Genomic DNA, 14636 nt, shown 5'->3' with positions numbered 1-14636 from the left:
AATTTGAAAATCATAATATATCATTCAGGAGATATGGTGGTGTAGTGGTTAGCAATGTTGCCTGACCCTTGGCAGTCGAGCGTGCAATTCCCACCTCGGGTCAGTGTGTGGAGTTTGCGTGTTCTCCCTGTGCTTGGTTGGTTTCCTCCAGGTACTTTGGTTTCCTCCCACAGTCTAAAGATATTCAGATTAGGCTAACTGGCAAAATACCCACGGTGTGTGTGTGTGTGCCCTGTAATGGATTAGCACTCTGTCCAGGGTGTACCCCGCCTCGTGCCCTGTCTCTTCTGTACACAAAATAAAGCGGTATAGAAGATGAATGAATCAATAAAGACATATAATTCTTTTAAAAACTTTGAACATACACATTCTTGGGTGAAATGTGACAGCAAATGACTGGAATACATGGCAAAATGCTTTAGAAGCAGATGCATTGCTTCTTTGTGTCTTGTGATCTATGAAGCAAAACTACAGTATAAGCAGGGACAAATAGCGCCTGCCATGAGTAAACTAAATACGCTCCTTAGTTTTTTTGGGAATATTGAAGCCAAGGCGAAGAATGCTTAGAGTCTGTTACTGGAATTGCAGTTTCCCCAGCACTCATGGACTTCTATAATAAGGCACTATCATTAACTACCAATGTGAAGTTGAAACTGGTAGAGAAGGATGTATTGGAAACTGAACTTTTTGTATTGATTTTAATGTTTCTTATTATCCTCAACATTCTGTGTAATTAAAGTGATGAGAGAAACCCTTTTTTTCTTGTTTTAGTTTAGTTCATGATGGAAGGTGGAGTTATAGCATTTTGCAAAACACAAAATTAACATAATAGTTTGCCATTTGTGCTTTTTAATAACATTGTGAACCAAATAACATTCTCTATCAGTTTGTGATTTATTTATTTTGTAATATGCCTTTTCCCCAAAGTGCAAAAAACAAAAAGGATTTATCTTGCAGTCAAATAATTAAAACATGCTTGCACAAACATAACGGAGAGTGACGCAGAAGGGAACGAAACATTATACATGGGTTACTGTAGGCATGATAGTTATCATTATCTTTTTGGAAATCAGAGTGTACAAACAATTCATGAAATTTTACCTGGAATCTGGACCCTCATTTATATTGGATATGTGTGTAAATTGAACATATAAATCTTTCAAGCCATGTGGGATTTATCAAAACAAACAGTTGCTTAAGTGCTTTCCAGTGCGTCACAATGCTTCAATTAAAAACAGGTATTTCTCAACCATGGTATAGGACTGTGCACGTTGGTAAATATCACATCCTCTTGGCTCAAACTAACCACTTCCCCTACAGTGAAGTTAAGTATGCAGATATGAAACAGGACTTGTTGCAAAGACTTTTTTCCTTGACAGTAGTTTGGATGCCTTTATGCGGCAGGTCATGAACTAAATATCTTGGGATATACATTATATAAGCAAAAAGATTTTTTTTTTTACCTGAAGCATTTTGCTTAGATGGTGCCTTCAGGGTTGGAGGTTCAAATTGCATCTCTGGTCTGTGTGGGTGGAGTTTGCATGCTGTCTCCCAGGTGGGTTTCCTTTGGGTAGTCTGTTTTTCTCCCACAATTCAAAGACATACATTGTAGGCATTGTAGCGTGTGAATGTTTTTTGCATTTGCCCTGCAATAGGTTGGCACCCATCCAGAGTGATCCATGCCTTGTGCCATGAGTTCCCCGCTTAAGACTCCAGGCAACTCATGACTCCACACAGGATAAGCGGTATGATAAAAGAGGTGGCGAGTGAGTGAGTCATTCTGGTTATATGCTAGGTTAAACACCAATTACCCTTCTATTTCTTTGTATAACTAAATCGAAAAAAGAGATAATAAGCACTTTTCTCGGCTTGGAATAGCACACCCAGTGCAGCTGAAGCTATGGGTGAAGTGATATGAGAGCAGGTGCACAAACATTTTGAAACAAACCAAAACATCTGGTTGGGCGGTCTACTACAGACGTCATGTCTATTTAGCAGGTGTCAATTAATGCCTTGGTATATTGACCACCTCAGCCATCTTATTTATTAATGAGGTAACATATGATCTACTCTTACACCCCAGTATCATGCATTACACAGTTTCCATGTTTCTTACTTTAAACCCGCAGTCTATTAAAGGAACATCACACTGTCAAATGCCACCACAAGTGGCCACCACCACAGTAAGGTCCATGTCCGAGCTTGGCATGGGATACCTAAAGTACCTCACTGACTAAAATTACCGCGTGAATGTTCAGTATCTCTTGGACCCAGCCTTCTTTAGATATAACTATGGGACTCACAACTAATTCACCTGGGAAAAGGCCAAATGGAGCTCCTCTAACCATTGTTTAACTTCCAAAAAAATTAAATAAAAATAAATAAAATAGTCACAATCACCTGGATATGCCCCGTCTATACACAAGACATTTATACTTGTCACAGCAAACTGTAAAACCTCAATACCTTTACTGTCCACCAGGGGGTTTCAGTGTTCTGAACTCTGTTTCCTGTACAGTATATATGTCTCTGGCCAAGTCTCAGTTGGACAATGTAATGCACCATTCAAATATTTTTGTTTAAAAAATATTTGTGTATGGTCTACAACTGGTACAAGATAGTATTATGTATTTCAAAAAAACTCCTGTTGGCTTTGTATGAAAAGTAAAAATCAAATTGTAAGAATGTAAAGCTTGTTTTTGAGTCATTATGTAATAAAAACAACAGAACAAGTCAATCCGAAAAATTAAATAAAAACCTTTTTTTATTTGATTTATAATTTATATATTTGTACTTATTAAATATACATTATTACAGTATGATATATTATAAAAATGCATTAAAACTAATGTGATATTTATCTAAATCCAAATACCAGGCCAAGAGGAAATAATTTATTAGGTTATAAGGTAAATGAAAATGTTTAAATGAATACCAGATAGATAAATTAACATCAATGTCTAGGAAAAATGATACATAATCTGATGCCAAAAAAAGAACAAAAACCTAATTTGCATTGAAGGACAATTATGGTGATTAAAACCTTGCGTCAGTCGCTCGTCTTAAGCCTCTAGTATAACACTTTAAGCAGTGTTAACTTTATCTTTTTAACTGTTTCCAGGCTTTGTAACCACTAAGTGACATTCAGGTTAATCTCGTGGAAATACCATTAAGTAACATGCATTAGCTTGGTATATTACAAGTTTTAGGGTTAAAAGGAGAAAACTCTGAGACACAAACAAGTATTTAATATTTTACACAGTATCTTTATTACATCACATGAGCAAATCAGTTACATATTTACATATAAGTTATAAAAATGCATTTCTTTAACAGTACCCCTCAATGCATTACCCTATACTACAATTGGATTATTTATATGCAATGCAATACGCACTAAAGTAGTACCCTTAAACCGTGTTAGGAGATAAAGACAATTCTGATATTGTCCTGTGTGCTATACAAGTATCGTCAATCTGCTCTTTACAGCACTGTACAAACAGTGGACGCCTCAGACTTTCTGTTCCATTGCTTCCTGTCACATAAATCTTCGGGATTCAGTGCTGAATATCCCACAGTCTCTACCAATTTCCTTTTCTGGATGCCATGATGCAAAATACGATATGTCCCCGTGATGGGATTACACAAGTCTATGCAAGGGTTATTCTCCAGATGCATGCTGCTGATTCCCAAGTCTTCCAACGCTAACTTGACTGCCTCATCCTCAGCACACAGGCCCTGGGAGGACTTAACCAGGTGACCAGGTGTAAGGCTGAGGCAAGGAAAAGGCTTCGGGTAGTCAATGCCACTCATCCAGGAACAGCTTATTATCTGGGAAATGCTGCTGCGGTCTGGAGGAACAGGCCTTAGCATACCCTTAATGGTCTGCTGGCAGGGCTCAGGGACGTACTGCGGGATGGTGTAGATGCCTTGCAAGATGCAGCGCTTTAGACGACCCAGGTTGTCAGCGTTGAATGGCATGGTAGCGGTCACCATGAAGTACAGCAAAACACCTAGTGCCCAGATGTCTACGTAACGGCCCACGTAGCCTTTCTCTCTAAACAGCTCTGGTGCCGCGTAAGGAGGAGAGCCACAAAATGTGGTCAGGATGTCACTTGGGCCACTTACAGTGCTGAAACCAAAATCACCTATCTTGATGCAGTAGCTGGTAGTGTAGAAAATGTTTTCAGCCTTTAGGTCACGATGAACGATATTGCTCTCATGCTGGAATGGTAGACAAAAAAAAAGGAGTTATTGTAATTTCCTCTAATTATGTTGTCTAATGTTTTTAAGGATAGCTACTATGTCAGACACATATAGTACTGTGCAAAAGTCTTAAGCCATCCCTCTTTTCTTAATATTTTGCTTACAAAACAGCCAGACCTTCATCTCTTTGTAATGTATTTTTGAGGAATAGTTCTTCAGTCTTCCTGGAGAACTTATTTTACTCTCATTTTTGCCAAGTTTTTGACCAGTCCCTCTATGTGACCAGTTTCAAAGGAATGTTTTTTTTTGTTTGGTCTTTAGCCACATGGTGAACTATGTATGATCCAAACATAAAAAACATCTAACATAAGGCATAAAGTGGTGACAAACAGGTGCAGATGATAACAGTTGATCAGCTGATGCTCAATGCTGAATGGTCGGAACTGGCGAGAGGGGAAATGAGGTTGCTGCTGAGGTTGTTACATAAACAACCATTTTTTAATTGTATCTTTAGGCAATTTGCAGCCTATTGCAGTAAAATATTTATTCCCATTTCTTTACTTTAATCTACATCATTTAATTTAATATGAAGAAATGGGAGGGCTGAAAGTGTCATCATAATATAATCTGTAAGAGGAAATACTTCTTATCGATGTATATTACTATAAATTTAGGACTGCTTTCATCACTAACTAATTTTGTATCTTAGATCAGCTTAAATGTAGGAAATGTCTCACCATGTATTTGACAGCAGAAATGATCTGTGCAAACATGAGCTTGCTCTCCAGATCCGACAGCCGTCCCCTTGCGCTGATACGTGAAAAGAGGTCTCCTCCACTTCCATACTCCATAACCAAGTAAAGCTGTTTACGTGTTTCTATCACCTCATAAAGACGCACAATGTTTGGATGGGACAGTCTTTGCAAGCAAGAGATTTCAGAAGCAAAGAACATTGGTGTCTTCTTGTCCAAGCGCCTTTTATTAAGAATCTTGATCGCAACGCGCTCTGGGAAGAGGACAGCAGAGAACACATCAACCAAGAGGACAAGTAAATTGTTCTATAAATAAATGTAAAATAAAAAGTGTATTATACGTAAGCTGGCTATAGGGGGTCATGGAAATAGAATAAGCTCTATTATATAATATAACTGGCATCTACAGTATGTAACTCAAGTCTTTAAATAATATTCCTAGGAAAGGTTTGCAGACAAATATAAAGCCACCATACAAATACCCCAGATTTCCTTCAGGATATCAGAAAAACATCAGTATATGAATGATCCAAACATAACATTTCCATCAGAATATCAGAGAAAAAGAGCCATGATGGACATGATGTTTATATGAATAGATCAGCTATGGCTACTGGCATATACAGTTATAATTACACTATACAATGATTTTTATGTAGTGCCCTGTGGTGAGTTTTTATGGTGTCTTGCACTGCACATTGTAAGGTTTGATTCTGCTTTAAAACATCATACATGACTGTTAATTGGTTAATGAGTTGTTAAGACTGCTGAGAACAGGAAAAACACAAAAATCCTATACAAGCATTGCTCTTCAGGGTATACAGTGAACCATGATTTTTTTTAGAGCTTATGTATAGTAACATAGCATATTATTAATATACAGTACCGTGCAAATGTCTTGAGCTACTCCTCATTTCTTCATATTACGTGAAATGAACAGAATTTTTAAATATTATGTTGATTAAATTAAAGAAATGGGAACAAATGTGTTTTTTTTCTGTAACAGGCTGCAAAGTGCCTAAAGATTTAAAATTTTAAAATTGGATGTTCAATTTTACAACCAATACAACCTCTGCAGCAGCCTCATTTCCCCTCTCGCCTGTTCCATTTTTAGAAGTATTTACCTTTTAAGCATTTTAACCAATTTTAAGCACTTTTTAGACCTACCTCTTCAGGGTAACCCTAACCCTAAACCTAACATCGGGTTTTGGCATCAAAACAATATGACAGCACACAACAATATGGCAGTAACAACCTCAGAAGCAATCACATTTCCCCTATCATCTGTTCTAATCACTCAGCAATCAGCAGCACCAGTATACTAATCAACTGCCCAATCTTCATCTGCACCAGCTTATCAGTGGTTCATGCCTTAGATGAGATGTTTTAGATGCTTTAATGATTCATAGGATGCAAACAAAAACATTTGTCTGAAACTGGTCAGATACAGGGACTGGACTGAAGTTAAGAGTCAAAAACTTGGCAAAAATTAGAATACAAAAAAAAGTCCTTCAGGATGCATGGAGAACTATTCCTCAAGATTACATTAAACAAATACAAGTAATTCTGTCTCTTTGGAAGAAAAATATGAAGAAATAAGGCATGGGTTATGACATTTTGCACAGTATTGTATGTACTGTAGTTACAAGAGTTTCACCTTTAGTTAAGGCGTGAACACCAAGTCTGACATGTGAGAAATTGCCAGTGCCAATTTCCCCTCTGAGATCGTAGAAGGCTATCCTTTTGCCAAGAATAATGTCGCTGATGATCGCTTCATTATGGGACATGTCGTACACAACCCTCTCAAATGCTGTTTGCTTCAATTGTTGCTCTGCTGTTATAGCTGCTGCTTTGGATACCAGCAGTGGAGATCTTGTCGGCTTGATCAGTGTTTGGTTTTTGTTTTTTTTATCTTCATATCGCTTTGGACATCCCTTCGAGAACACGTAACCTGGGTAAGAATCAGAATAGGAAAAATTCTATGATAAAATCCATCTAATTGTTAAATCCAAAAATAGTTAAATAATATACATCTTATATAGAATATATAATATATAGTTCAACCTATTAACTTTTTATTCACAGATTAGAAATAGTACAAAGAGACTAACAATACATGGATCAAGAGCACTAATAAAAACAAAAGTGATTAAATGTGCTTAGACTTTTCTTCAGATTACAGAAGCTGTAATAAGGAAAAGGATGACTTTGCTTATTAGTGCCAGACACTAAGCATGTCTGAAACTCTTACAGGTCATCCTGTGCATGCTAATCATACGAGCAACAAACATGTCTGTGAGTTTGAGGACACTGTATATCTGTAATATTTTTGTCTAATTTATGTCTCAGCACACAATGATATCCAGATTGCCAAATGTTTAAAATCACAACAGCCCAAAACAATGCTTAGTAGAATGCTCCAGTGATGTAATGTGTTGTACATGATATTCTCTTTTGTTCACAATTTGTTCAAATCTGTAAATAGTTATTACACAATAAATGTGTGACTGTAGGTTTACTTTTTTTAATGTGATCTCAAAATCTTAGTGCTTAAGGCTGAGAAGACCTTGAATGCTGATTGATCCTCTACATATAAGTGACTGTCTGGATCCCAACGGATGACCGTGACCATGTCGATGGAGCAGACACCACATGTTAAATCTCCCAGACAGTTACTCAGCAAGGTGAGGACAGAACAGCAAAGCACATTGTAATCAGCTCTTGACATGGTTTATGAAGAATGACTAAATATTTTAAAAGAGGTAATTAATAATATAATTATATACCACATTATTAATTTGTGTATAAATGACAAACATTCTACTATTTTTAAGAACTAGGTTAAATTATAATTTTAAAAAAACTTTTTTTTTTTTTTTGGATCATTCTTATTTTCCTGTTGGTAATGTTAAGTGTTTTCTTTTTGAAGTACAGAGTGTTCTTTCCCGTCTAACTTAATCGCTTTAGCTTTCGATAGCCTGGAGAGATCAAGGCAGTGCCACTGATAGGGAAACGATTTTGTAAGAGTTTGAGATTAGAGGCCAGGTATAGAATCACAGATTAAGGACTAGCTTTGTGTCTAAAAATAGATTTCAACAAATCTGTTAGTTTTATTTTAATTTTGTTGACGTTTAATGTTTAATTCTCATTATATAAACTGGTATCTACAAATTGAATAAAATAAAATAAAACAAAATTTTATTTATGAAACAAAAAAATCTTAGTATTGGATACAGTTTATGCTGGGCATCATTTGGGTTAAATTATTTAAATCGTTTTTTTTTTCTTTCTTTTTTTTTTTTTTTAGAAAGTAAACTTGGCTTTAGAAAGTACATAAACAGAGACCTTACAAATGTGTCCAATAAAAATAATCATAGATGCCAAAACCACACTTTTAGAGCAAACATATGCTATATTATAAATATAAAAATATATAATATAATAAACAATAATAAATTATATATAATAAATAATAAACAAATGAAGGTAATCATCAAATATCATCAATCAGAAGAAGAAGAGAAGAAGTTAACCTGCACTGAGTATTTAGATTGTATTCTTCATTGATCTCCAGTATATAAAGTAAATGTATTTAACACTTACCTGGCAGTTGGGGGTCCTTCATCTTACTCTCTGTATGAGAGAAACGTCTATACTGAGAAAGACAGCAGTGTGCATCTCTAAACCTTTGCAGATCATTAGTGGCTAATCCAATTAGGAGAACGTATTAATATCTGAGCTGTTGCTGCCTGTCAAAATGCTGCAGACATGCCTTATCCATGTGCTGCTCCAACTCCTTAACTGTGTAATCAGTGAGGAATGCAGTTAATGATATAAAACAACATAATCCTGCAGGAATAGAATAGATACTAATATAAATGTGTATAATACCCTTATATACCTTAGTCAGAAATAAAGGTAGTGACGTTACTTTGACATTTTATGTCCATGAAACCCTTTAAAATACAGACACTGTATAATTGTGAGAGTTGTGTGTGTGGCGGAACGATGGCTGGGTGGTTAGCACTATAACCCTGCACCTCAAGTGTCTGGGTTCGACTCCTGCCTTGGGGTGTATGTGCATAAAGTTTGCATGTTCTCCCTGTGCTTGGTAAGCTTCCTTAAGTTACTCCAGTTTCCTCCCACAGTCCAAAGACATGCAGATTATTTCTACCATGGTTGTAAAAATTGGAATACATATATTGGTCCCAATCCATAGTTGGACTACAGAGGTTCCTAAATGGATGAATGGGTGGATATATACATGATAATGTTTTTAAATGTAACTGTATGTATGACCAAGTGACAACAGTGCTACTAATAATACAATACTAATAATTGTGCAATGAACAGCATGAAAGTGTCAACTGACTGGGTATATGAACATTGGCATAATATGTACAACTGAGAGTAGTAAGCAGACCCTGAAGCTAAAAGATATCATGCGTACACAACAAACACATGGATGAATAGCTAGAAAACTGGCACTGAGTTTCTAAAAATATTTTGTTTTATAAACAAAAAGGAAACTATTCAAGAAAATCTATTTTAGACACTTGATCTTGTTCTAATCTTGACCCCATTTAGATCAATTTAAAAATCTAATTGAATCATCTAGTGGTCAGAATGATTCAACCCCGTCATGTCAAAGGTATAACGGCTAACTAAGTGTAGGTTTTTGCAACATGATGAAGATGGCACGGTGGCACAGGGGATTGTGTTGCTGCCTTACAGTGCCACAGTTCCAGGTTCAGTACTGAGTTCTGGTTAGTGTGTGTGTAATGGATTTTCTCCAGGGTTTTACTCTTCTGGCTCCTGCTGGAGCTGTGTGAGGCGCATCAGAGTGGATGAAGGTCCTGAGGCAGACCCAAGAAAACTTGAGAGCTGGCTTGAGAACATCTCGTGGTGATAGAGAATGAGCTGGACAAACAGAAAATAAAAAAACAACACAATCCAGAAATAAGACGTTTGTCAGGAAAGCCTTCTCCCTAACCCTTTAGTCATGACGTGACGTCTGTTATGAGCCCCGCCCCTTCCTGTCTGTAGTGTGATTTGGTGGAACAGAAATCGCGCGCTTTCAGTACACGTTTCAAAACGCATGCTTCCTCTTGTGCTTATTGGAGTAAGTATTCAGCACTCATGGCCACGGGAGTAGCGGTGAGTGTGCCTGCCTCGGAGCCGGAGTTTGAGCGGAGTGAAGAGGAAGCGCGGGGACATGATGCCGAGGAGGAACACACACAGCAGCACCCCGGGCCTGCCCCGGGCCCTCAGCACCGTCTCGCCAAATTACCCCTGTCCCGGATTAAAGCCCTGATGAAGGCTGACCCGGACGTGAGTCTGGCGAGTCAGGAGTCTGTGTTCATCATAGCTAAAGCCACGGTGAGTCAGGATTACTGCAACATAACCGGGTTAGCTCACTTTTACATCAAACATTAGCATTAATATTAGTTAGTTTCCCAAATTAGTAGCATGTTTTTAATGATAATAATCAACATTCATGTGAGAAGTAGGCTAGCTGGCGAGCTTGTCATCAAATAAACACTTTGTGTGGTGCTAGCGAGCTAAGTTAGCTTGCTCAGGTTTGTCGCACGAGCTAGAAACTCAGCAAAAATGACTGTTTGAAAGCTAACTCAGGCGCTGAAATAGTATTTAAGATTTTATACTATCGTTTTTATTATTATTATTATTCAGATAATGAGCTCTCCGCGTGTTGTCCGGTCTTATCGTGGATAACGGCTAACGCACGCGCGGTACCAGTTTCTACGCGCGGTGACGTCACGAACTAATATGCCTAGTTTCTTCTTATTTGTATATTATATGTGTGTGTATATGTGAAATCGCGGCAAACCCAGGCATTTACTAAAATGCTTAAGAGCACAAACGAAATTTATGAGTATTTCTAAACTCAACTTTACTTGCGAGAATGTGGATGTGTGCGACTTCTGACTTATGTGATTTTTGACTAATTAGTGCTTGCAGTTTATTGCCCCAACCCCAGCCACTAGATACAGTGTCGATCCCAAGCCTGGATAAAATGGGAGGATTGTGCCAAGAAGGGTCAAACCCGTGCCAAGTTGCTGTGTGGATCAGATGATCCTCTGTGGCGAGCTGCAACTAACAACAACTGCGCTCGCAGTGATTTAAACCTGGTGACCAGCTTGTGTAATGAGTGGGGTTGAGACTAATTTACTCTGAGTTTGGATAAAAAGGCAGATTGGAGGGTTTTAAAGCATGTGATAGTGTTATTCTGATAACACTATAAAAATGTGTTCCTGTTGCGCCACTTGGAATCTTCTGCGCTTAGTACAGAATAGTTTATATCCGAGGCTAATTGACTAATCACTGGTCATGACCAATCAAAGTGACAACCAACAAATTATGGTCACTGGCTGACCAGTTCATCTCAATTAGAAATGTAAAAATAGTTTTTAAAAATCGATTTTGGAATCAGTGTGGTGATCCGTGAATCACCACACAAAAGGAATTCCATTTCATAACTGAAAACAATCCCAGATTGCTGTATCAGTCACACTCACACAGTGTAAAACAATATTAATTCTAAAGGATTAGCCATGCAACTTGTTTACTTCCCTCACCTCACCTCTCATCCTCGTATACATTGTTCCAGTATTAGTGCAAGCCCACGATGCTCGCTCGCTCAATTCTAGTCAATCAGAGGCTAGAGAAGGGACAGTACCAGCCAATCAGAAACTGGGAGGGGGTTACAGTCTGACGACCTGTTTTAATGCTTTCTCTGTCCCTCAATGCACATGTCAAATTGCTAAGTTTTTCGTCTGTTTTTTTTTTGCATTTAGCAGCAAGTATACGCTTACTCATTCCATTGAACAGAGACGGGTGTGTACAATTTTTATTTTAGACATCAATAAATTCTATAATGTAAGTTATGCATGTAATTTTAAAATACCTAACAAACTCTGACATTTACCTTATACAGCTAAAAATAAGATATAAACTAACGCAGGCGATGATGAAGTTCTGTAGTTGGCTGAATATCAGTTATTTATTGTGTTGAACAGCTTTGAAATTATTCACTATAAGAAAGAAAAAGCAACTTTTGTTACCAGAGTTTTTAAAATTTATTAGTTAATAATAGTGCAATACATTTTTTGGTAGGAAAAAATTCGTTGTGAGAGACTCATTATCTTAATTCACATGGAGAAACATTGTGCAGGCCTAGGTGGAATAACTATTTTAGTGCTTGTAAGTTTACTAATAATAAAATCATACAAAAGCAATTAATTAATGGGCCTCATTAGTGATTAGATGTTGAGAACAGAAGCTTTACACACCGTTGGTAAGTTGCTCTGTCTATTTATCTACCCTGCAGATAATGTGAGTCTTTTTAGCTATATGTGTGCATAATCTTGGTAGTTTTTCTATGGCTTAATTACTACACATATAGAAATTGAGGCTGTGTGATCTAGTTAGATATGTCAGATGACCCTGGCTGTGGTTATTAATATTTTTTAATTTGGGACTCTAAATATTAAATATCACTTACTCACTCATCTTCTATACCGCTTTATCCTGTATTCAGGGTCGCAGGTACTAAATATCAATACCTCTAAATATAAATATCTAAATACTCGGCCAACCAGTAGTAATGATGAATATTCCAATTTTCTGTTACTCTTGAAGGAGCTGTTTGTGGAAATGATCGCCAAGGATGCGCTTTTTTATGCACAGCAAGGAAAAAGGAAAACATTACAGAGGAAAGATCTAGGTACGTTAAAGCGGTATAAGGTTAGTAACTTTGAGTCTGATTTTGAAACATGCCCACATTATAGTAAATCGTATCTCTTTTTGGCAGACAATGCTATTGAGGCAGCAGATGAGTTTGCATTTCTAGAGGGTAAGTAAGCAAAATATACAGTACCAGTCCAAAGTTTGCACACACCTATTGTGTTTTTGTTTGCTGATTTATTTTTTACATTCTGGAAAAATACTGGACTTGTAAACTTGTGAAATAACACGTACAACATTAGGTCCATGAAACCAGCTAAGGACATTATAAAATGGTTGACTTGTGGTCTAAAATGAGTGTAGATGGTCAGAAACAATATTCATATAATGACTGAGCATTATGGACCAAATTTTGTCCATCACAGTATGGATCATTTTATAGCTTTAGATGATATAAGGCACGTTATCGGGAACTAATACTGGGTAGTGCTCCCCTCTTCTTACAGTTTGTGGCATGGATTTCACTAGTTGTTGGAAATATGTGGTCCATGTTGACATGAATGCAAATTCTCCAAACTGGATGCAGGACATTCTTAGTTTCGTACCAAATAAGTGCAAGTGTCCTAGAATGCTGTTACGGGGCACTGTGAGGGAATGGTACAGGATCTCATGTGAGTTTTTTTTTTTTTTTATCCCAGTTTGATGAGTCCACTGATACAGTAGTAGTGCAGTAGCACCTAAAGCAGGATTATAATAGCACAAAGTATAAGTTACTTTTTATAGTCTGTTATACCCAATAAAAAAACCTTCAAAATAAGCAGGAAATAAATACTTCATAGTACTAATGCAGTTTATTGAATACCCCAATGCACATCCATCACTCAGTGGGATGTACGTATGTTTAAAAAAAAAAAAACATGAACACGGATGTCTTTAAACATGCAGCAAAAAAAGCTGCTTTTATCCATTGTTTCAGTGGCACAGAGAACTCTACTACAATTGTGCACTTTATTTGCACTTTATTTCTGACAGCTAGTGCTTGTCTTTTTAATGATGTGCCAAGTGGCCAACAGCGGGACAAGGGCATTTATGGTTTCAGTGCAATGTATCGTTAACTATGAAGGCCACTAAAGAACAGGAACACTTGGTTATAAATTCAGTTACTTGTATTAATTTAGTTTTAATGTTTATGTGCCAGCTGGAGGTGTTTTACATATTAATCTGTCAATGTTATAGATATACAATAACAAATGTCATGCTTTTGTACTTTTTTTTTTTTTTCCCTAGGTACCTTGGACTAACTTGCACCCACCTTCCTTTAATAAGGAAAAGATGGGTATTTTGTTTATTTTTGTACAGTATTGGGCTGGGAAACTGTATTTTCAAGACAGATGTTTTTTTTTTTTTTTATAAGTATGAACATGTACAGTTTAGAATATATTTACATACCTGTGTCTGAAATATGTCTGTAAAGTGACAGTTTTATTTGTGAATAGTACTTTGCTCTTGCCAAATATTTTAATGCTGAAATAAAATGTGTTTATTATAAATATTATTGTTATTATTGTTATTATTATTATTATTATTATTATTATTATTTGTAGTAGTATGAGTATTGTGTTATTAGTAGTGTGCTGTTTGTCTAAGTTGATGAATTAATTTAAAGAGAACTAAAACATTTGAGAAGTGTTCAAGTCAAACTGGGACTTGAGATGAAATTTATCACCTATAAAGGTGTAAAATCGATGAACAGGAGACTTTAAACACAGTGCGGTGATAAGAATAGTGTAAATGTTTCCATGAAGAGTGGAACGCCTGATCCTTGATAATTGATGGACAACTTGTCATTAATATGAAAAAGAGATGGATTTGTTTGTGGGAACTGTACGCACAATATGAAACTGTACACACAATCATTCACTAACAACACTTGCACATTACAGGATCTCGGCTGGGAGTTATTGTCATAACCTC

At 36.7% G+C, this 14636-nt stretch overlaps 2 protein-coding genes across 2 annotated transcripts; one reads left to right on the top strand and one right to left on the bottom strand.

The window, feature by feature from the left end:
- Window positions 1-3327: 3327 nt before the first annotated feature.
- On the bottom strand, window positions 3328-8583 carry LOC128543216 (serine/threonine-protein kinase NIM1). The gene is made up of 4 exons (XM_053513581.1): window positions 8562-8583; window positions 6616-6909; window positions 4944-5212; window positions 3328-4224 (listed from the first exon to the last, which is right to left on the bottom strand). Exons 1-4 carry the CDS (start codon window positions 8581-8583, stop codon window positions 3484-3486), a joined length of 1326 nt encoding a protein of 441 aa, XP_053369556.1. The 3' UTR covers window positions 3328-3483.
- Window positions 8584-9986: 1403 nt separating this feature from the next.
- Window positions 9987-14212, top strand: pole4 (polymerase (DNA-directed), epsilon 4, accessory subunit). The gene is made up of 4 exons (XM_053512629.1): window positions 9987-10337; window positions 12618-12702; window positions 12790-12831; window positions 13950-14212. The coding sequence occupies exons 1-4, from the start codon at window positions 10098-10100 to the stop codon at window positions 13961-13963; spliced, it is 381 nt and encodes a 126-aa protein (XP_053368604.1). The 5' UTR covers window positions 9987-10097; the 3' UTR covers window positions 13964-14212.
- The last annotated feature ends 424 nt before the right edge of the window (window positions 14213-14636 follow it).

Source organism: Clarias gariepinus, chromosome 15 (assembly GCF_024256425.1).
Source record: "Clarias gariepinus isolate MV-2021 ecotype Netherlands chromosome 15, CGAR_prim_01v2, whole genome shotgun sequence".
NCBI lineage: Eukaryota > Metazoa > Chordata > Actinopteri > Siluriformes > Clariidae > Clarias > Clarias gariepinus.
This window is presented reverse-complemented; position numbering and strand designations above follow the sequence as displayed.

Excerpts from the sequence above, each read along its gene's own strand:
- LOC128543216 (XM_053513581.1), bottom strand. The coding sequence starts at position 8,583 with ATGAAGGACCCCCAACTGCCAG. Across the intron at positions 5,213-6,615 it reads TGTTCACGCCTTAACTAAAG|AGCGCGTTGCGATCAAGATT; the intron begins GTGAAACTCTTG and ends TCCTCTTCCCAG. Across the intron at positions 4,225-4,943 it reads TTTCTGCTGTCAAATACATG|CATGAGAGCAATATCGTTCA; the intron begins GTGAGACATTTC and ends CTACCATTCCAG.
- pole4 (XM_053512629.1), top strand. The coding sequence starts at position 10,098 with ATGGCCACGGGAGTAGCGGTGAGTGTGCCTGCCTCGGAGCCGGAGTTT. Across the intron at positions 10,338-12,617 it reads TCATCATAGCTAAAGCCACG|GAGCTGTTTGTGGAAATGAT; the intron begins GTGAGTCAGGAT and ends TTACTCTTGAAG. Across the intron at positions 12,703-12,789 it reads ATTACAGAGGAAAGATCTAG|ACAATGCTATTGAGGCAGCA; the intron begins GTACGTTAAAGC and ends TCTTTTTGGCAG.